The sequence below is a fragment of the Acomys minous genome (genome assembly GCF_964271855.1).
Source record: "Acomys minous genome assembly, chromosome: 5".
Lineage (NCBI taxonomy): Eukaryota > Metazoa > Chordata > Mammalia > Rodentia > Muridae > Acomys > Acomys minous.
The window spans coordinates 60,688,556-60,711,384 of record NC_140494.1 but is presented as its reverse complement, the minus strand read 5'-3'; the positions used below and the strand labels follow the sequence as shown (position 1 = coordinate 60,711,384).

Genomic DNA, 22,829 nt, shown 5'->3' with positions numbered 1-22,829 from the left:
AAAGACTCGGATTGGCCTGCTAGTTAAACCTGAGCACATGATGTGTCAGTTATGAGCTGGGCTCAAGGCTAATGAAGAGAGAATTCTGTCAGATATGAGGTGTTGCTTCCATAAATTATACTATATGAGGAGCAACCAGAGAATGAGAAAAATACTTCAAAAATTGAAATATAACCAAAATGTAAACTAATAGGTCATATAATTAATTCAGTATAGAAAGTACAGGATTTACACATTATAAGTTTATTCTTAGAAATATAGATGACTCTGCAGGTAAAGGTGCTTGCTGCCAAGCCCAGTGACTGGAGTTCAAACTCTAGGCCCACATTGTACAAGGAGAGAGCTGACTTCCACAGCTTAGCCTCTGATCTTCATGTGTGCCACGGCACATATGTGGTCATGCACACCTGCATGCACACACAAGTACCCTCACACATAAAGGTAAAAAGTGAAACCTAAAACAGATGCAGGCATAATAACTCTGTCTTCCTTTTTGAGTTTTTGAGACAAGGTCTCTCTGTGTAGCTCTGGCTGTTCTGGAACTTGCTCTGTTGACCAGGCTGGTCTTGAACTCATAGAAGTCCACTTGCCTTTGCCTTCTGAGTGCTGGGATAAGGTGTGTGCCACCACTGCCCGGCGACATGATTCTAATAAAGAGAAAAGTCTAGATGAGGTCTTCAGAAACCTCAGAGACCTACAGAATGTGGCAATTAAAGATGTTTTATGGTTTTAAGGATCCTTTGACAATAAGACGGCTTAACTTCTGGCAACTCCCAGCCTACCCCAAAGAGGATGATGAGCATCAAAGGACCTCCTTATGGAGAGGGCTTCAAATGTGGCAAACAAGTCACTGGGCAAAATGCCATTTCTGCCACAGACAGAATTCTGCCTAAAAAAAGGGCAAACTTGATGCAGACAGAGTCAACAGCCAAACTCTGCCAAGACAGGGTAAGCAAGTCCTCAATAGTTGCTGCTTCATAAATATGTCTGTCAGATATACTGGGCCAGAAGGCTGAAGATGATGCTCCAATGTTATAGAGAGTTTTGGGTGACTATTCAGGTAGCAAACTGTCTCTGTCTTCTTATTTGGGAAGCTGCTAACCTGTACCCCCTGTTTACTCAGGTAATTAATTTTATTCCTTCTTAAGTCTCTGATGAGGTTGAAGATCAGATAGTTTAGTTTTACAATTAAACTTAGTTGTGTAGGGGTTAAGATTTTTTTTTGAGACAGGGTTTCTCTGTGTAGCCTTGACTGTCCTGGATTCGCTTTGTAGACCAGGCTGGCCTCGAACTCACAGCGATCCACCTGCCTCTGCCTCCCAAGTGCTGGGATTAAAGGTGTGCGCCACCACCACCAGGCTACTGTTAAGATGTTTTTAGGTCTTGATAGATGTTTTTAGGTTGATAGAGATGAGATATGATAGATATTGATTTCCATTCAGAATTTTAAACTCATCAAGATAGGAAAGATGTTTTCTCCAAGGTTGCCAAACACAAATAGGCAAAATACTATGAATGTAACATTTACATAATTCCTAATTGTTTCATGGTTCTTCTTGCTGTAGTTTATTGTAATATATGTGTAATAATATAAATGTATATGTAAAAGTAAAAAAAAAAAACAAAAACAGAACAAAAAAGAGTAAAATCCAAAGTGGCCACCTCTATAGAGAAACATTAGAGGGGAAGCAAAGGCAAGGCTATATGGTTTTTAGTGTAAAAATTGAAAGTATTAGGCCGGGCGTGGTGGCGCACGCCTTTAATCCCAGCACTCGGGAGGCAGAGGCAGGAGGATCGCTGTGAGTTCAAGGCCAGCCTGGTCTACAAAGCGAGCCCAGGACAGCCAAGGCTACACAGAGAAACCCTGTCTCAAAAAAAAAAAAAAAAAAAAAAAAAAGAAAGTATTAACAATGTAAGGTTTATGGGTGAATTAAAAGCATGTCTCTAGGGTTACCATTTTGAAATCATTGAATATTACAAAAAGTGGGGGTTAAAGTTGCAGTTGACTGTTTTGAGGCATGCCAAAATAAGCACAGCTTTTCTCCTGGGTCACATCATCTTCTGCTTCTTTTATTTTCTTTAAACCATGGCTACTATCTACAGTTAGTCTCTAGGTAAACCAAGGACTAACTCATCCCATCTCCTATGTGGATCCAACCCAGGGAGACTTGTCTTTTTGTTGTTGTTGTTGTTCAAGACAGGGTTTCTCGGTGTAGCCTTTGCTGTCCTAGACTAATTTTGTAGACCAGGCTGGCCTTGAACTCGCAGGAATCCGACTGCTGGGATTAAGGCTTGCATCACTACATCTCGGTGGAAGATTTGTCTTAATCTTACCAGTAACGTTCACATTACCACCTCCCAACGACTATCAGCTGAGGACCAAGCTTTCAACAAGCCTTTGGAGGATACTTAGATAGAAATCATGGGGTTGCAGTGATGGCTCAGCAGCATGAGTGGCTCCTGCTGAGGTGTTGAATTTGATTCCTAGCAGCCACATGACTTTGCTTACAGCCGCCTGTAATCCCAGCTCCAGGGCATCTCATACTCTCATCTGGCCTCTGGGCAGTGCAATCAAGTGCACACACCCACATACACACCCATATTCACATAATTAGAATAAAAGAAAAGCTTTAAAAAAAAAAACAACCCGAGGTTTAGAGAAGTGTTTCAGTTGGGAAGAACATGTTAGAGGACCTGTGCTCAGTTCACAGCACACACATGGCGGCTCACAACTCTCCCTGACTCTAGTTCCAGATTTGATGTCCTCTTCTGACTTGCAAGAGCACCAGGTGTGTGTGTGCATCATAGCTACACAAGCAGGCAAAACACTAGGATACAAGAAAAGGAGACTGTGAACCATGTCACATGATTCCTGGGAATCAAGTTCCGAGCAGGACACATCTGTTTCTCATCCTCAAACCTTGAGGCTCCATCATAATGAATCTAGGTAATTAAGTGACTTCCGAGGGGACAACTGTATGTGAGCACACCTTCCCATTTCTTAGCGTTGTTTGCTGTAAATGTTTTATCTCCTCACAAGAGGGGAGGACACGAGAGTCATCCCCAAGCTTTAAAAATACATGGCTTGGGCTGAGGCCAGAGCGCTTCTATTTCTGTTCTAACTATCCCTAGGCCTAGGCCTGGAAGCTTCTAGACTCTGAACAGTCTAGTGTTCTTCGAGGCAAGGCCTTATAGGCTTCAGCTTCTAGCCTCTGTCTGCTAATCTAGGCCTAGAATGTTTTCAGCCTCTGAGACTTCCTGCTGAGTAAGCTCACAATCCTTAAATTACAACAAGAATGGAAGACCTACCCTTTTCCCATCTTGGTTTCTTCAACACTATTTTTCCCCCACAAAGCTAATTTTCTTCCATCATACCTTAAATGCTGGCAGCCTCTGAAGCCCCTCCTTGGCTCCGCGCTATTCTTCCTCTGCTGCACATGTGCCGATGACCACACACACAGCTTGGCCAAGGATGCCCATCTCCAAGTGCTATATGTATGGGTATCCTACCTTTTGACATCACACGGATGTCCTATAGGTACAAACTTGGAAAGTATACAAACCTGAAAGTTGAACACTGTCATTTGATCTAGAGGAACTTGCTAGCCATCCTTGTTTTAATTTGCCCTAGTCAGACAACTGTCTAGTTCTTTTTACACTCTAAACATATGTGTAACTCTGTCAGTCTTTTCACTGACAGCACTGCCACCCCACGTCACTGTCTTTGAGGATGAGACGTTCTCTTCTTGATAGCCTAAATCTGTATGTGGCTAAGTGAACTTTGATTTGCTCCAATCCAGGCAAGGGCTCTGCCCCTTTAACTACTTTTACACACAAATGGTCAATGTGTAGTTATGAAGTCTAAATTGTCACAGTGCACATGCTGTTTGTGAGAGGCTCTTATTATGTAGTCTTGATGCCTGTTTCCCAAGGGCTAGGATGGCAGAGTGTAACTCCCTAGCCAGGCTTTCCTTATGATTATTTTTTAGTGTCATCTTTTGCTACTGAACTTCATACACACCCATTTCTTTATCAATATGTTGTTCCCAATCAAAGGCGGAATTCACTCCTTCAGTTCCCCGGGTACAGCAAACACTGAAAGGCCACCTGCATAAACCACACAAGAAAGTTAGGGATCTAAGCTCTCACATATATGCTAGGTGATTTTTTATTTATGAAACTTCATTTCACATGTTTCAGAAACACATGGCTTCAAACTATGTCTTCTGACCTCAAATATAACACTTTAAAAAAATCCAAGTTTATGTCCTCTATTATCAAAGTTTAAAAAAATAAAATACAGTAAAAACACATTTTACATTCTCCAATTATCTAATAGTATGGCAGGCATCACAAAAGTCTGGGAAAAGTAGATCTTTTTGGAAAAAAAAGCAAAAGCAAAGTTTAGTCATTAAGTATCCTACATTTACAGCCTCATCAGGGAACAGCGTGAAGACTCTCCAAACACAACTCCCTTGTACTGACCTGGCAGGAAGGAGCCTTGTGCTGCTCTTTGGGATGGAGTTGGTGGACAGCATGGTGTCACATTACCTCACTCACATCGTAAGAAGAGATGCTTTTGTGAGGCTCTCTAAAATGCCACATTTGGAACTGGGCTGAGGTGACGGAATTTCTTGAAATTGTGTGCCTCATTCAGAGACTAGACTAACTGCATAATAAAGGGTCTTGTTAACGCATTAGATTCCCAAAAGATAAACTGCAAATGGAGAATGCTTAAGATAACCAAGAACAAGTGATTTCTCGGATCCCTCCCTCATATATCCATGTATATTTTAAAACTATGGAATAAAAAGATTCAGTGTGGACTTAGGTTTTATGATTTTTTTTTTGGCTATTTCAAGATCTAAATCTGAGAAAGTTAAACAAATTGGTAAACTTATGCTGCCATTTCTTAGTGGAAGAAAGTATGAAATTCCAGTTGAATAAACAGAAAACTGCTTCCAAGGTCATAAGCGATCCAACAATGGCTGAGGAAAATCACAAGTGAAAGCTCAATGTCCCATTCACCATGAAGCACAGCACATGTGAAACACTTGGAAGCCACAGCCTGAAATCTACTTACTCCATGCAGCAATAACAACTCAGGCATCCACCTGCCTCTGGCCGCAAGTGCTGCAGTCCAGCTGCTTGCTTGTTATCTGCAGCTCCAATGCGCAGGGACAGGCGGCATGGCTAGTTCCTGAAAACTGACCTTGCTCACGGTTTCTACAGGACAGACTAATCACAAGCGTTACTGAACTTGGAGATCTCGTGAACCTACAACTCAGTTAAGAAAAAGATAAAAACCACTTAATAACTGTAGTGCTCCATTTAAAACCAACTGTTTTCTTAAGCGAAATAATAAAGACGATGAGATCCAAATGTGTGAGAAAGTTGGATTTTGTTTGGATGAGGTTTTACTGTTGTCTTAAACTGCACTCACGAGTTCCTCCTACCTCAGCCTGAGAGCTGGGGCTGCCGGTGCTCATCATCGTCATAGGCAGCTAGACCGATGGAGACTGAGCACTTAGTGGTCACTGGCTATCAAGGGACTGCTAGATTTAAAGATAGTGTAGTTATACATAATGTGCCTCACAATGTGTGTGGGACACTTTAAAAGTGGCCTTAAATTCAGTGTCTGAGATGGAGCGCTGGGTACATGGAGTTTCCTAACAATTTTTTTTTTAAACAACAACAATAAAATTAAAAAAAAAAAGGGGGGGGCACCATACCCTGCTTGTAGCAGTTAAGCCATGCATTATTGGTATTTCTGAAAAGAAAAGGTGTTTGGTGGTGGTCATCTATTGTCAGGAGAATGCTAAGCCCATAGCGGGAATTGAACCTGGAACCTTACAAGACAGGCTAGACAAGTGCTTCCACTACACTGCACTTTACTTCTGGCCGAGTTTTCTAAGACATAGTCTTGCTGAGTTGCTTGGGTTACCCTCAAATGAGATCCTTCTGTCTCCGTCTTTAGAGAAGACAAGATTATATGAACTCCTTACTAGGTTTTTAATGACCATTTAGCCTATACATTGCACAAGTGAATTTGTTTGGTTAGATAAATCATATCAAATTGTCAGTTATTTTAATCCAGTTTCTCATAAAGGACCAACAGAACAAGGGGTGTGCTTAGGAAAAAGAGAATCAAATAAAAATCAATGTGCAAGAAATATACTCTATTGATGGAAGCTACATAGAGCGTTACACAAACAAGGTGAACAGCAGAGTCCGAAAAGCTAAGTTTTCTTTTTCCCCTCTACCCATGCTAGGCGGACTCTGTTACAGCACAAGATGGCTGGGAGCACAGCTATCGAATGCTTCACATGTTACATGTTAACATCTCCTGGAGGACTGAGATGTTTTAAGTCCAGCACAAGGGAGGCAGCACTACACAGCCTGACGCTATCTGCACACTAAGTGGACCTCACACTAAGAGCCAGGACACTTTTGTGAAGCTAAAAGTGAGGAGATGGAAAGTGGCAGTTCCTGCGTTTACTTCCTAAATTAAATTCCGAGAAGCTCATCAGAAAAACTCAGCTTTGGGGCTGAGGAGATGGTTCATTCACTAAGTGCTTGTCAGGCAAGCATGGGGCCCCCAGTTTGGATCTGCTGCACCAATCTAAGACCAAGGCAGCCTTGGCCTCCACACATGTGCATACGCACACGGAATAAGCAAACAAAAAAAAAAAAACCTGCTTGACTTACCTGTCTTCATCAGACAAACTATTCAAAACTGTTGGTGTCTGACTTACTGGCAAACAGGCAATTAGCCATACTTAGCAGTAGGCTATATGCTATTTTTCTTCTAAAAGCTGTTTTTCTTAAGATCATTGAGTTCTAGAAAATTGTATGGACTTTTCTGCCATGTATATTTTCTTATGGTCATCTTTTAAAAACTAGACACTCTTTGTTAAAATAGATATTTTGAATGTGTTAAAATATGTGTCTAACAAGTATATTTTTAAAAAACTTTTCTTTCAACGAGGGTCTCACTGTTTAGACCAGGTTGGCCTTGAACTTAGAAATTTGCCTGCTTCTGCCTTCCATGTGTTGAGACTAAGGTGTTCAACCAATATTGCAAACAGCTTCTTTTGGAGGGACACTGCAGACAACACAGGGCCTCACACATTCCAAGAACACCATCTGTTCCGTCCTTAGCCCCAAGCATTTCTACACTAGATATAGTATACAAGTCAGCAGGATTTACAACAATTAAACAACAGAGTAGATTATGACTGAACTTTGTAAACCCTGATATACTTGGAGTTAATTTTCTATGTGTGACTACCAAGGCTATAACCTCAGTGCTAAGTTAATACCTAAAAAAGGAAACCTCTGAGACATCTTCAACTTTCTGAAAACTTCGCTTACATATTTAAGAGTCACGCTGTCTTCGTCTGTCAGCACTCTGCTTCCACCACTAACAGCTTAGAAATTACAGAAAATTCCCCCACATTCCAATAAATGACCAACAGTAACCCACCTCTGACCAAGGCAACACTTATTCAGGGCTGTGGCGCTAACCCTGACTTTAAGTAGGATCCCAGCCAGGCATGTGGTGCATGCCTCAAGTTCTAGCACATGGGAGGAAAAGATGGAGGGTGGTGGGGGTGAAGGGGTCGGGGTGAAGGGTAGGAGTGCAAGCAAGACACTCGGGGGGTCAGCCTGGGCTGCAAAGTTAGTTCCAGGCCAGCATGGGCTACATGATAGTGTCTCAGAAAACATAATGAAAATTCTTGTATTCCCAGGTAGACAAGATACTTTTGGGAAAGGGTTTCTTTTTCATAGAACCCTCAGCTTAGTGCTTGCACCCCACGTAGTGTAGCACAGGTGTGCGAACTCCAGATTTCAATACTGTTAGACTGAATGCTCTGTGCCTATAGCACCCTCATCTATAACATGGGAACGAAATATGACCGAAGTTTTGGAGAAGCCAGTGATAGCAAGCATCGCCAGACACAAAGCATTTAAGAGTTGGCTTTTAAACTCACATTTTATTTAGCATTCTCTAGGCTGGACTTTTCTGTCTTCTCTAGATGCTTATTTTACCCTTATGGATAGACTCCTGCTTTTTAAGCTAACTTAGCTCTACTTCTGACCTAAACAAACTCCAAGGAAAATCCACTCTAATTTCCTTAGAAAGAACGCACAGCAGAGGGGGAAGAGAACCAACACGGGCTTCCAGAAGACGTTCCGGAAGACGCCACATAGGAAGTAGGACATGGAGGTATTTTCATAGTGTTTAATAGGAATTCACAAAGAGGAATTTCGTGGCAGTCATTCTTCCTCACAAACGGAGTATGTTCATTTCCTTGCTGGTTTCATAAAATTGAACATTTTTGAGGTCATTTTTTTCCCAAAGTGGTTTAAAAATCAGTACATATATCCTTTTCCCAATTTAGTTGAGGTATTTGTAGTAACTAATCTATATGACAATTGTTCTGAAAACATGTATAAAACTTGTAGGCTACAAAATGAATATTCCAACTAGTAAAATTCCTCTCAGCATTAAAAAATAGCATGTCAAAATGTAGTGTGTTTAACTAGGACGTGTCATACTTATTTCAACTCTATTTCTAAAATAACATGGCGTCACTTTAAGAGAAATGTTGTTTTTCCAAAATAGCAGAATTGTTACCTTTCCCCATGGTTTAAAAATAAGCATTACCACCATGACATCATTAGAAAGAAAAGGAAACATACAAGGGATAAACTATAGTTTCTTTTTATATCAAAATGTACTCTTGAAAATGTGTTTGGCACAGTGCTAAATCATATATAGTTAATACTAAATATTGCAGGATACAATAAAGCCCTGGACTTGTTTACACCCTCTTATGGGAATGAAAATAATAGATACCAATTATTCAGAAGTCAGCCTGTACAAACTGTATAAACAATATTTTATGTTTTGCTTTGAAAACCAATGATATAATAAATTTTACATAAAAGACTGCAAAATAATATAAATGGATTTAAACAGATCTTTACAATAAGAAATTCAAATGGAAACAGACAAGTAACAAAGAGAAGTAAAAAAATTTATTGCAGTATTCGCCCCACCAGATTGCCTGGGGACCCCTTTTCTTGTACTGTTTTCAGGGTGACCTAATACAACAAAATCTACATTTACAAAAACTCCTTCTGCAGATAGGTCATAGATACTGCATGCTTTTTTTCTCAACAGAATAAATTATATATCCAGGAGGTTCTGCCATTTTACAGCCTGGAGAAGACAATGCTTCCCTGGAAACTGGGCTAAGCTAAAGAAAGCCATCGCTGCTAGGTTCAACTCCAAGAACACTTTATTAAGAACATTAACAGACTAATTTCCAACATTCACTTGTTTATTTTTTAAACAGAAAGTTTTTTTTCCCAAGATATAAACAATTTTGTTAAACTATGATACAGTGGGAGTAAAAATGAACCGAGACGTGTCTGCTGCACAACAGCGAAGGGGAGCTCCCACAAAATGTCTGCCCAACATTCCTTCCTTGTTCCTGTATCCCAGGTTCCACTCTTCAAAAAACTCATTTTTTTTTGCCAGAATGTTGATATTTCAAGTTTTTTTTTTTTTTGCCTTTTAAAAAAATTTCCTGTAAATTTGGCTGACTGTACAAATTCATTAGCTGGAAGTCCCATCCTTGGCGGCATACAGGGATCGTAAAGTCTGAACAACTTTATTAGTCAGCTTATTAGCACTCGTTAGAGCAATTTTTTTGTAAATAATGTCTGACTCTTTAATAGTGTCTACCCAAGGCACCAGTTTGCGGCCATCTCGGCGCTTAGCCTCCGTCCAGGAGCCACTGTAGGAGCCTGCCATCCACTGAACACTGAAGCCACTGCTGGTTTTCTGTACTACTCTTGCAATTTGTGGTCGATCTTTGTACTTTGGACAGCAAATAGCGATGACATCCATGACGTCAACACTTTCATTCATCTGTGCTGCCAACTCCGTAGAGTCTGAATTTCGTTTTGACCTTCTCAATGACTAAAACATTGGGAGGGGGAAAAAAGACCAAGTGTTACACAAAAGAATTTTAGTGAAATTATTGTTTTTATTGCTTTTAATCCCTTGACGCCGGGAGTTGGGATTTCCCGGCACACTTCCATTGCCGGCAATGAGACGCACCGTGACCGCCAGCGCCAAGGGGTTAACATATACTTGTAAAACCATATAACTTTTAATTTGTACCCGTGTCTTTACTCTTGATATATAAAATTATATGTACATATAAACCATAAAGCTACATAAAACTTAGCCAACAATAAAAAGGATAGCACACATTAATACAATCCAAAAAATTATTAACCCTTTTGCTGGATAAATCTCATTTCTGTTTTTTTTTTATTATCTTTTATGTTAAACTTTCTACAAAAGGATGTATAAATGGTTAAGTAGAGAATCTCTATCTACAAAATGTTTTGTTTTGTAAGTATTACATTACTTGGTGTACATTTAATAGACTGACACATATAAGCACATAAAAATCATTTTACGTAATACGCTGGGAAATACGCTGACTCCGCCTCCGCCTCACCCCTGAAGCGCCTCCGCCTCTATCCTCCCCATCACTTTCGTCGTCTTCTGTCTCTGCTGCTGTGTTATTTTTAGGGCTGCCTCCTCCAAGCAGTGAGGTAATTGCTTTGTTCCGAGCATTTGTGCTGGCTGACACCTCTCCTTCTTCTTCTTCTTCATCAGGGTCTAGATGTTCCATGAGAAGTTTAAACTAAAAAGAGATTGAGAGTTCTAAGTAAATATTTTAAATCACACCATCAAATTCTATGGCAGTTAAGAATGGGTAAAAGAGATCATGGCTACTGTGCAAATCAAGGCTTGATAAATGTGTTAGGCAGCGTATCTGGGGTTGGTTGCCACACGGTCCCTGCTGTAATTACCACTCTCTCACTGCTGTGTGAGAGCATATAGACTGAACATAGTTGTTTCAATACATTTTAGGCAGTTGGGTAGATTTGGTTGAAGACTGACAGTTTGTTGGAGGTGTAGCCAAGTCATGAAGCGTTTAAGCAGTAAGTATTGACAGACTATTTATTGACAGGCCTTGGACTCAGTGCTGGAATTAAAGGCATATACTGCCACACTTAGGATTTTGTTTATTCTGAGATACTTTTCTTTTTGGGATGGTGGTTTATGAGACAGGGTCTTAAAAGCCTGCCTGGAACTCACCATACAGCCCAGGTTGTTCTTGAATTTACAATACTAACACCTTAGGCTGCCATGTGCTGGTGTTACAGGGAATCTGCCACCAAGCCTGGACCTTTAAAGGTATTTTAAAAAGGTGCACTTACATATTTGTGATGCATGCACGTACACACATACAGTGAAGCAGCTAAGCACATGTGCAAGGAAAGCTGGGTGTGGTGGGAGGGAGGGAGGGAGGGAGGGAGGAAGGGGGAGGGGGATATGAATGGAATGAATACAGGAGGAACAACTGGTTGTCAGAAAGGAGACAAGCAAAATGGCCAAGGAACGTAAGAGGATGATTATTCATGTTTTAACTTTTAAGAATGTCAGCCATGTAATCTGTTGAATAATCAACCCGTCATATCTTGCTATAATAATTAGTGGACCCACCCTGCAGTTGGAGCGGTGGGAAGGCTAGCCCTGGCAGCCCATGACCCTGACCGTGGTGCTTGTCGGTTAGGTACTCACGTCCAGATACTGCCTTACTATGCTCCTCTTCACATCCTCCGTCAGTTTGGAATTAGCCATGTCACTTCGCAGGAAGTCCAGTGTTTGTTTGGGGTGGAAGTGAACCCCTGTTTTTCGATTAATGGCTTTATCATATACTTTTGCAGATTCAGATGGAGAATATTTTTGAATTTTACTGTTTTGGAAATACAAAAGCAGAGTTTTAGCATGTACTTTAATGGATTTTAATTCTTTCTTACACAGTAATGACTCAAGTTTTAAATTATATAGATTTCAACCAATAAAAAGAAAAAGGGAAAGCAAATATTAGCAAGATGTTCTTTTGTCTTCATCAGTATTTATGTCGACAAGGATGGAAAAAAGATACCTGGCTCGGAGGAAGCAGCAGGTCTGGAGAAACCCAACGACAAGTGAAAGGCACCATTTTAACGACATTAGCTTCTGGTGTCCTATCTACACAGTGTGACTGTGGGAATGAGGCAGCTTTCTTACCAGTTCAATTCCATTGAACTGACTTTCCTGCTAACTCTTAATTCTTTTCTTTTCTTTGAAAAGAAACTTTAACAGTTATTTGGGTGTGTTTGCAGGTACGCGGGTTCACCTCAGCATCCATGTGGAGGCCAGAGGACAATTTGTAGGCGTCACTTCTCTCCTTTCACTGAGTATGGCTCGCCAGGCTTGGCTGCAAGCACCTCATGCACTGAGTCATTTCACTGTCTTACTTCCTTTGTTTTACATTTATTTATCTATTACTATTTTTGTGTGTATATGCACACGCAGATGTCAGAGGGTAACGTGTGGGAGTCTGATTTCTTTCCATCATGTTGGTTTTGGGGATGGATCTCCCATTGTCAGGCTTAGAGGCAAGTACCTCTGTATCTTCTGAGCTATCTTCGCAGCTCCTAATTTTGACTTTTTGTTTATTCACTGTTTACATGGTAATCAGAAAAACTGCTCGTAAACCTGGTTCAAACTTTTAGTAACTGCTGAAAATTCTTTCCAGCTCCTTACCAATATCCCGAGACTTTACACTGTTTCAAATTGCTCTAAATTAGTTGCCAACATTTCATATCCAAGCTTTTCTCTTAAACACCTGGATTTCTAGGGCTGGCCGCAGAGCTCAGGGGCAGTGCGCACATAGCTAACCCAAGGTTCTAGCTTCATTTCTGGTACACATTAAGACAGAGGGGCTGGGCTCTTAGCATGTCTTGAAAACAGTGGAAGCTCTGACTGCATGGTGTAACCTCTCCTGTGATAAAAGCTGACAAATGAGGCTGCTGGTGGCGCTTGCCTTTATTCCTAGCACTTCGGAGGCAGGGGCAGGTGGATCTCTGTGGGTTCAAGGTCAGCCTAATCTACAAAGCAAGTCCAGGACAGTCAGGGCTGTTACACAGAGAAACCCTGTTTCAAAAACAAAAACAAAAACAAACAAAAAAGCTGACAAATGAGAAATGTCTTTCTCTGCCCTATTGGTGTTAGGGATGGACCCCAGGGCTTTGCACATGCTGCATCGTGGAGCTAAGCTCAACAGTTACAGAAATGCTCATCTTAGAATTAAAATGGCCCAGCTGGAGAGACGGCTCAGAGGTGAAGGGGACCGACTGCTCCTCCAAAGGTCCTGCGTTCAATTCCCAGTGATCACATGGTGACTCACAACCATCTACAATGTGATCTGATACCCTTGTCTGGCCTGCAGGTGTACATGCAGGCAGAACACTATATACATAATAATAAATAAATAAATATTAAAAAGAATTAAATGCCCCTTTACATAAAATATATTGTGCTGCTGGTTTTGTGCCAACTTGACATAAGCTGCAGCCACTGGGGAGAAGGAAGGAGCCTAGACTGAGAAAAACCCCTCCATAAGACCGTGCTGTCTTTTAGGCATTTTCTTAATTAGGGATTAATTTAGGAGGGCCCAGCCCACTGTGGTAGAACCATTCCTAGGCTGGTGGCCCTGGGTCCTATAAAAAAGCAGGCTGAGCAAGCCATGATCAGCAGCTGGTACGCAGCACCCTCAGTGTCTCTGCATCAGCTCCTGCCTCCTGGTCCTGCCCTGCTAGAGTTCCTGTCCTGACTTCCCCAACGATGGACACTTGTGTGGAAGTGTGAGCCAAATAACCCTCTTCCTCCCCAAGCTGCTCTGGTCATGGTGTTTCATCGTAGCAATAGCAACCCTAACTAAGACATATACTCTTTCCATTTGACTATTGATATTAATATTTTACTATTTGGTAATTTAAAAAAGATTTTTTAAAATTTGTTATGTATGTGCAGTGCCTGCTAAGGCCAGAAAAAGCTGCCCGATCTGGAGCTGGAGATACTTGTAGGTGCTAGGAACATACGCTGAATCTTCTGTAAGAGGAATAAGTGTTCTTAACCCATCGGCTACCATTTCAGTCCCTACGTGGTGATATCGTTTAAAAAAAAATCCAAGGTTTCAAAGTCTGTGAAATGCTGAGAGCTCCACCAATCGTTTCAGAGAGTGCTTTATTTTTACTTTATAAAGCCTATTTGGGATCCTATTAAGAATTCTATGAAGTCAGTCTATATTTCCTCTTACTGCATAATACTTTATAACTTTAAATTTGTGATATATTTTAAAACTAGACTGATTCTCTAAGAAAGCATTTTTTTTATGGAAATCAATCAATTAGTAAGTCCTTTAAATTTGGAATACATTGGATGAAGAAGTATGCTTTCTCTTCTTTTAGTATTGAAAAAAACCCCAATAATGGTTTACAACAAAGGGCAATAAGATGCCCCAAATCTGACCGCAGTGCAGCTGTCCCTGGGCTTCCTATGTGTTTAGCATGTTCTCTTGCTTATGTAACTTACCTGTCAGAAAATCCACAGAGGTTCTTCAGATGCTGCTTTAACATAAGGAGTAATAAAATACCCTGGGAAACATTTGCGAATTCAATCAAAGGGGCTGAATTTTCTGGTAAACATTTCATCACTGAATTTACATCATCTTCTGTGTCTGAATCTGAATCCGAATCTACCCGCTTCCGAGACTTCCGAGGCCTGGAAACTTCTTCCTCACTCTCACTGGACTCGTTCTCTTTAGTGGGGGATGCTTTTCTCTCTTTCCTTTTGTCCTTTACCATAGACTGAAAGAGAGAGGAAATTGTTCTGCTTCAAAAACAATAAAAACAAAATGCCACTAACAAAAGCAAACATTCACCATCCAACAGCTGCAAAAAGCTTCCTTAACAAATAGTTGACAAGCCACTGACTTTCTATTAGCAACGGGAGAAAAGAGGGAAAAGTCATGTACAGCACCCACCCTATCTCCCCTATCCAACCAAGCCCTCTACAACACTGAGAGAGAGATGACTTTCCCCAAGGAGAGCACTGAGGTAGCTCAGCTATGGAGATACGACCCTGGCACACATGCAAACCCGTGCGGACTGAGAGCAACGACTTCTGGTTTATGTGAGACTCAGATGGGTTTTAACAAGCCAAGACTCCACCAAACTATCCCTTTCAAGAGTCTTTAGCAAGATGCTGTGCAACTGTTCCGAAGTTATTAAATCGTGTTTGCTTTTACCTTCTGAAGACTTTCTTTGAAAGAGCTGATTTACAGTGGTGCAGTTACACAGAGAACCAAATTACAAAGCGATTATTCAAAATGATAACTGGTGAGAAATAACAGGAGACACACTTCTATGTACATTCTTAAAAGTATGATAAAGAGAGCATGACAGCTAAAATTGCTAGGAAATCACCAACTGCTCAAACTTTCATTGTGTACACTCATACCCCAGGAGTTTCCTTTTAAATGTTCCCACACTGTTAATCCCAGCACTCAGGCAGGCAGTGGCAGGCAGACCAGCCTGGTCTACAAAGAGAGTCTAGGACAGCCAAGGCTCCACTGAGAAACCCTGTTTCAAGGGGGAGGGGAAAGTGCCTTCTGTTTGAGCAGATGTATGGGGAGCTGGGCCTATGTAGGTATAATAAGCTCAGGTGAAACCAGCATTCTGTTCTGTGGTCAACAGAGTCTGGTACTCCTGTAATTGCCTCACATTTCTAAGACAGTTTCTCTCAGTTACTAGTTTCATTAGGCTGAGTTTTGAATACTACAATTTTGTAAAATGAGATCTAACTGGATTAGCAGGCATATAAAAATATTTTCATTCAAGTTTTACAAAATGTATCATACCTAGTGTTATATCAGACACTTTCATAATTCATAATATATTCTTACTCCTGAGTCATGACAGAAAAGATACTTTATGGGAGAATGGGGAAATAGAAGGATCCAGAGGGTCCTAGAAACCTACAAGAAGAACATTATGATAGGCGGATCTGGGCCCAGGGGTCCTGCTCAAATTATGGCACCAGCCAAGGACAATATGTGCAGTAAACTTCGAACCCCTACCCAGATCTAGCCAATGGGCAGGACACTATCCACAGCTGAGTGGAGAGTGGGGTCTGACTTTCACACGTACTCTGGTTCCCCATATTTGACCACGACCCCTGGACGGGGAGGCCTGGTGGGCACTCAGAGGAAGCATAGCAGATTACCAAGAAGAGACTTGATACCCTATGAGCATATACAGGGGAGGAAGTCCCCCTCAGGAACAGTCATAGGGGAGGGGAGTAAGGGGAAAATGGGAGGGAGGAATGGGAGGATACAAGGGATGGGATATCAATTGAGATATAATATGAATAAATTAATAAAATGAAAAAAAAAAGATCCTTCTGTTTGAGGATATCAATGGTGTAAGTTTTTCCTTTCCTCTGACACACCAGACACATGTCCATCCATATCTTTCTATGTATAGTCTTATATAATCTACGATAACACCAAAAAATTAGAAGACTAGCAATGGACTCTAACGGGGCTCCAGTGGACACACAAACAAAGGAAAACACTTCGTCACTGCTTACAGTGAGAGGGGAAAAGTGGGATAACTTATCAACAGAACAGTTGACACATACATACAAAGTACACATATCTAGAAATGAGATAGTTTTAGATAAAACAAAAAATAGCAGCAACCTACTTCTCCCAATTCAAGTACTGCCCAGGCTTCAGTAACCTTATTCAGAAAGTTCTACTTGTTAAAAAAAAAAAAAAAGAAGGAAAGAAAGAAAGAAAAGAAAGTTCTACTTGTAAGAAAAATAATGAGAAACAAACACTAAAAACAGCATGTTTGTACTTGGGCAGATGCATTTAAGAATAGCAATATGCTGGCCTTGTGGCACATGCCTTTAATCCCAGCACAGGTAAACAGAGGCAGGTGGATCTCTTATGTTTGAGGCTAACATGGTCTACAGAGTGAGTTCCAGGACAGCCAGGGTTACAAAGAAACAATCTGTCTTGAAAAAAACAAGAACAAAAAGATTAGCAACATGTGTGACTTACCTCCTTGAATGACTGCAATAGGTTACTACCGGAAACAGAGAGTGTAATGTCTATGTGATGCATTATAAACAACGGCTCTTCCTGAGTCTGGTATGGGAAACAGGCTAGATTGTCTGCTATGTACAAGAGCATAGTCACTTCTGTTTTCTGCAAATTTTAAAAGAAGGTACAAATGTTTAAAAGAAGGTAAAAGAAACCCACCCAAAGAGCTTTTAGAAAAAATATCACAGGGCATTTTCACCTTAGTTAATATTGGAGAGAGAAAGACAAGTACAAAAGGAGAAAGACAGAGGAGGGAGTGAGAAGCAAATAAGCAGAGGCAGAAAGTAGATGCCATGTAAGGGTGAGGCAGACAGAAACAGAATACATAAGGTGATCTCACAGTCATGTTAGGAGATTTTATAATGACTTTACCATGCTACCTCAAGAAAGAAGAGGTGGAATTTTTAGGTGCAGTTAAGTAAAAAAAAAAATCCTTAAAAAACAAAACAAAACCCGATTATGTGAGACCTCTATGAAAGTATACATAGAAAACATAGTGATAGTAATTAGTCATTGTCTTCTAAAAGTTTAACACATATGGAGAGTTACACACAGCTAATTTTCAGCCTGTAAAAAAAGTATATGTAACACACTACTAACAGGTGGATCTTCCCACCCCTGGTCATGCACAGATGGGTTGGGTCTGGTGGTGAACACCTTTATCCCAGCATGGGGGGCAGAGGAAGGAGAATCTCTGTGACTTCGAGGCCAGCCTGGTGAATTCTGGGACACCTAGAGCTACACAGTGAGACCCTGTCTCAAAAAACCCAACCCAAACAAACCAAAAATACTACGAAATTCACAAAATCCAAGAAAAATCACAGCCAACATTGGTGGCTGGCTTTAAAACAAACCTGAAAAGGAAAGTTAGGCTGGGAAATGCGGGAATGTGCCTGTACTCCTAGCACTAGGGAGGCCGAGGCAGGAGGACTGCTTGAGTTAACGTGTTTAAGACCAGCATAGGCAACACAGTGAGATCTATGCCCCAGACAAATAAGTAAGCAAAGAGGGAGGCATATTAATACTTAAATTTATTTTTCAGAATTAAAAAAAAGTCATAAAACTAGTAACCAAGGCAGTTACTTACAGATCTTCACCACTAAGCTTACCTACTTTGTGAGTTTTAACTTAGAATTCAGTAACATTTCCTTTCAATTTTAAAAATCATCATCATCATCACCTGTGCATGCACGATGTGTGTGAGGGGCCTGAGGAGGTCAGATGACAACTGTGTGGCATTGTGTCTCTATCTGCCTCTAGAGAGGCTCTAGGAATCTGATTCAGGTTGCCAGGACTGCATGGAAAAAGCTTTACCTGCTGAGCTGGCTGACTAGTTCCTTTTCTTTTTTAGGTTTATTTTACTTTAGGGGAACGGGTGTTATAGCTGCATGTATGTATGTATGTATGTATGTATGTATGTATGTATGTATGTATGTATGTGAACAATGTGTGTGCCTGGCTCATTGGATCCCCTAGGTGTGGACTTGTGAATGACTGTGAGCTGCTATGCGGGTGTTGGGAACTGAGCCCAGGGCCTCGACAAGAAGTGTAAGGGTTCTTTCTTAACCACCGAGACATTTCTCCAGCCCATTTCCTCTTTTTAATCTTTTCTTTGGATACTGGCCAAAAGCTTAAGCATGCTTGTCCTGATTCTCTGGGCTAGCCAGCTATGGCAGCACATGCCTTTATTCCTTTAACTCCAGGAGGCAGAGGCAAAGCATCAAAGTAAGTTCCAGGACAGCTAGGCCTACATAGTGAGACCTTGTCTCAAAAAGCCAAAAGATAGTTCAGAGCTGCATGCAGACTCTACTATTGAGTCCGGCTGTCTTGGACCTAACTCCAAGGGGCTCTCTTTTCCTCAGTCTTCTTCCTTCTAGCAGCTGCCACGATACGACAGCTTACCTACCTACTGTTTTCTTCTCAAATCCTAAAGAAATGGTCCCCGCACATCAAGACCCAAACCAAACTAGCATTCAAGAGTATGTTATTTCTTCCTATCTACTATAAAACATATCTACATAAAACATAGCAGCAAAAGTAGCAATAGCTCATAAGAGGGATGCAATAAATTTACTACTAAAAAGAGACTCAATCTAAGCTGGGTGTGGTGGTGCATGCCTTTAATCCCAGCACTCAGGAGGCAGAGGCAGGTGGATCGCTGTGAGTTTGAGGCCAGCCTGGTCTACAAAGTGACTCCAAGACAGCCAAGGCGAATACAGAGAGACCCTGTCTCAAAAGACCAAGGAGACTCAATCTATTTTTAAAAAGTGACTTGTTTTATTTTTCACTTTGTCTCGTTTTAAAAAGATTTATTCATTTTTATGTGTAAGACTGTTTTGCCTGCTTGTGTGTATGTCCATTATGTGCACGCCCGGTACTCAGAAAGCAGAAGAGGGTGCCTGACTCCCTGGAACTGGAGTTACAGTTGTCAGCAGCCACATGGGTGCTGGGAACTCAACCCAGGTCCTCTGCTAGAGCAGAGTGCTCTTAACCACTGAGCCATCTCTTCAGCTTCTCAATTTATCTGTAAAGTTGTATACCACGTCTAAGTGTTACAGTGAGGTAATGCAGAACACAGAACCATACCTATCAATGCTCATCTTCTCTTCCTTCTCTGACCTCTCTTCTCTCTCTGATTGGCCTAAAAAAATAGCTTGTGGGCCAGGCTAGCCTTGAACTTATGCTGCTGATGCTGGCCCTGCTTCTGAAGGCTGCGATTATAGGCATGAGCTATTACACCTGGCTTCCCTATCAGTTTTAACATGGTAACTCATATACTAATTTTTTTCTAAATGTGAAAATGTTCAGAGCTGGAAAAATTAATGTCCTAATTGTTTCTTCTCAAAATCAAACTCCTCAAAGCCAACCTAGATTCTTCTATGTCTGCCTTCAGCAACGGTCACATTATTTTCTCAGGTCCTCAGGACAGAAATATTTCAGTTATCCACTGTTCCTTCTCACGTAGTCTCAGTTTATTCCTTTCCTACAACGTGTCTTCTTTGTTTTCCTTTTCCCAGTTCTTTTCTATTATGACCTGTATTGTGAACACAATGCTGAAAAACCTGTGTTCTTAAGATGTTCTCTGCACATGCTGTCCCTCATTTTGTTTAAACATTTCCTATAGTCTTCCAGTGCTACAGTGCTCAGTAAGACCCACAGCCCCTGCCCTTCTCGACTTTATGTAGTAGATTCAATGCATCTAATCTCTTTAGGCCTTTGGTGACTTGTTCATTTTCTGACACCCGTGTTGGAGGCCGTCAGAGTACTCTGAGAGCTGGAGTTCCAGTTTTAAAGGCTGTGACACTATAACACCCAGGCAATTAACAGAGATTAAGCACTGAAATCACATGGGGTGGGTGGTGGGGGAGAGCTGGAGAGATGGCTCATGGGTTAAGAGCACTGGCTGCTCTCCTAGTGGTTCTGAGTCCAGTTCAGGGCAACCACATGGTGGCTCACAACCATCTATAGTAATGAATCTGATGCCCTCTTTTGGTGTGCACGCAAACATGCAGGCAGAGCACTGATAAACATAAACCAATAATCTTAAAAAAAAAAAAAAAGACAAAGCCTGGAGAAATCTCAATAGAAACTACATTCAATATATGCTAACCACAATCATTATTTATCTCCTAATTTGTATTTTATCCTCTTGAACTGTAAATAAACCCCTCAAAGGCCACAGCAATCTTAGCGGTGTACTACACAGTAAAAGCTGAACACAAATGATGTTAGGGTGAGGATGGTGGGGAAAGCGTCAAGCATTTTGACACACAAGCTTGGGATGTTTATTTGTAGCGTCACACATTTTTTTTTTTTGGTAGTATTTTAAAAAGAATGGATGTAGTAAGGTATCTATGCTCTGGTAATTACAATTTTGTTGGCTATAAAATCTGTCAAGTGACTAAAGTAAGAAAAACATTTACATTGTTTATATACAAGCTGCTACACAGACTAGTCTGGGTGCTCTGTGTGGGCAAGTAAGTGTTACAACTGTAATTACTATTTTATTTGTTAATGTTTTATACAATGTCTGGTACCTAACAAGTACTAGAGAAGTGTTTGTGTAAAATAAATGAATATATAAAAAAAGATAAACCTAAAGAATACTTTCTGCTTTTTTTTGGCTAGTGGTCCTGGCAATGTGTGTCAACTTATAAGCACATAACTGTGTAATTTCCTTCATGAAGAAAATCAATATAAAAACTCAACAGTTAAAAATCTGTATAATTATTAAGTCAGGTGATGGTGGTGCATGCCTTTAATCCCAGCATTCAGGAGGCAGAGGCAGGCGGGCCTCCAGATTTGAGGCCAGCCTGGTCTGCGTAGTGAGTTCCAGGGCTGCACAGAGAAACTCTGTCTTGAAAAACTAAACCAAACCAATAAACAAAAATCCTGTATTATTCTTCCACAATATTTAAGTACTATAGAATAAAAGAAATAATCTTATGTATGTATGCATGTAATATATTCCCAAAGTGACAGTTTGAATGCGGCAGGCAACTTCTGCTTACACAGACTGTTGCTGGGCTGGTGAGACAGCTTGGCAGATAGAGAAGCTCGCTGCGCCCTGAGGACTTAGCTACAATTCCTGAGATTCACATGGTGGGAGGAGAGAAGTGACACAAGCCATCCTCTCATCCATCTTCCACCCACACTGTGGCACTGCCCCCCCCCCCATAAAATAAACAATTAGATGTAAAAATTTGTTAAGGAAAAAAGTGATAAATTTCCAAGATATTCAGTATAGAAACACAATTATACTTTATTCCTTAATACATTTTCTCATGTAAAATGCCCCCTTTGATTGTGACTTAGTAGAAATTAAGGAAACAAACTTAATATAGTCAATGATGTTTACCAAAATGGTAATATTTAAAAGTCATGGCTCCTTTAGTCATAATTTCTAGACCATTTATTTTTTGACAATAATAAAGTTTATGCTTACTGCTGTGTCATCAAAGAGGTTGAGTAAAGAAATAAGAAAGGCGCGTCTGTGCTGGCGGTTCCCCCGGATCATAGTGTAAAGGTGCGAGCACAAAGCACTGGACGACTCATCTTGTCTGAAGCCCCTTACAGGGTCTTTGAGGCACGTGTTGATCGCCTGCTGTACCTGGTAAGACATCTTCATGCCGGCCACTGCTTTCATCTGAAATTAATAAATGCCTCTTTTTTGTTAGGGGTAATGGACTTATAGGCAAGTATACTCTGAACATTAATCACATCCAAGGCTAACTTCATTTGGTTTCCTTATTCAAAGTAATAAAACACTGGAGAAGAAAGCACTACAATAGTAGAGATCATCTATTGCAACCCCATCGTTTTACACATACAAAAAAGCTAGGTCTAGAAGTCACTGCTGTCCAAAGTTCAAGTAGGGTCTACAGCCCACCATTTCTGACTTGTAATGTACTGGGCTTTCTGGGCTGTTACCTGGCACAATCTCGCAGTTAACTGTAAGGCAGAATACCCTGGGGAACAAACTTGGTTGTAAATTAAGCAAATCATTCTAAAATAAAGACCTACAGGAAGTAGTGGTTTATTAGAACAATACCTTCAGGTAATCTATTAAAAGCACTTACATGAATGAATCCAGCATATTTTTTGTCTATTTCCACAAGCTGCTGATCAGCCTTGTTCCGCATAGCGGGTTCTGGATCTGTGCCCATGGCAATTAAATATGGAACACACTGGAAGAAAAAAAAAGGCCTTTATAAGACATAACAACAGTAAAAA

General features: G+C 40.8%; 1 protein-coding gene across 2 annotated transcripts in view; it reads right to left on the bottom strand.

Moving 5' to 3' along the window:
* Positions 1 to 8,230: 8,230 nt before the first annotated feature.
* NIPBL (NIPBL cohesin loading factor) overlaps positions 8,231 to 22,829 on the bottom strand; it is a 151,721-nt gene continuing 137,122 nt past the window's right edge. The window contains exons 41-47 of one of the 2 annotated variants that reach the window (XM_084781108.1): positions 22,676 to 22,783; positions 22,042 to 22,242; positions 17,055 to 17,201; positions 14,519 to 14,793; positions 11,678 to 11,852; positions 10,545 to 10,733; positions 8,231 to 9,994 (exon numbers count right to left, since the gene is read on the bottom strand). In XM_084781108.1, the coding sequence (XP_084637234.1) occupies positions 9,629 to 9,994; positions 10,545 to 10,733; positions 11,678 to 11,852; positions 14,519 to 14,793; positions 17,055 to 17,201; positions 22,042 to 22,242; positions 22,676 to 22,783 (1,461 nt within the window). In that variant the 3' untranslated portion in view covers positions 8,231 to 9,628. Of the gene's footprint in view, positions 9,995 to 10,503; positions 10,734 to 11,677; positions 11,853 to 14,518; positions 14,794 to 17,054; positions 17,202 to 22,041; positions 22,243 to 22,675; positions 22,784 to 22,829 lie in introns of both variants that reach the window. The other variant, XM_084781109.1, reaches the window with a different exon arrangement.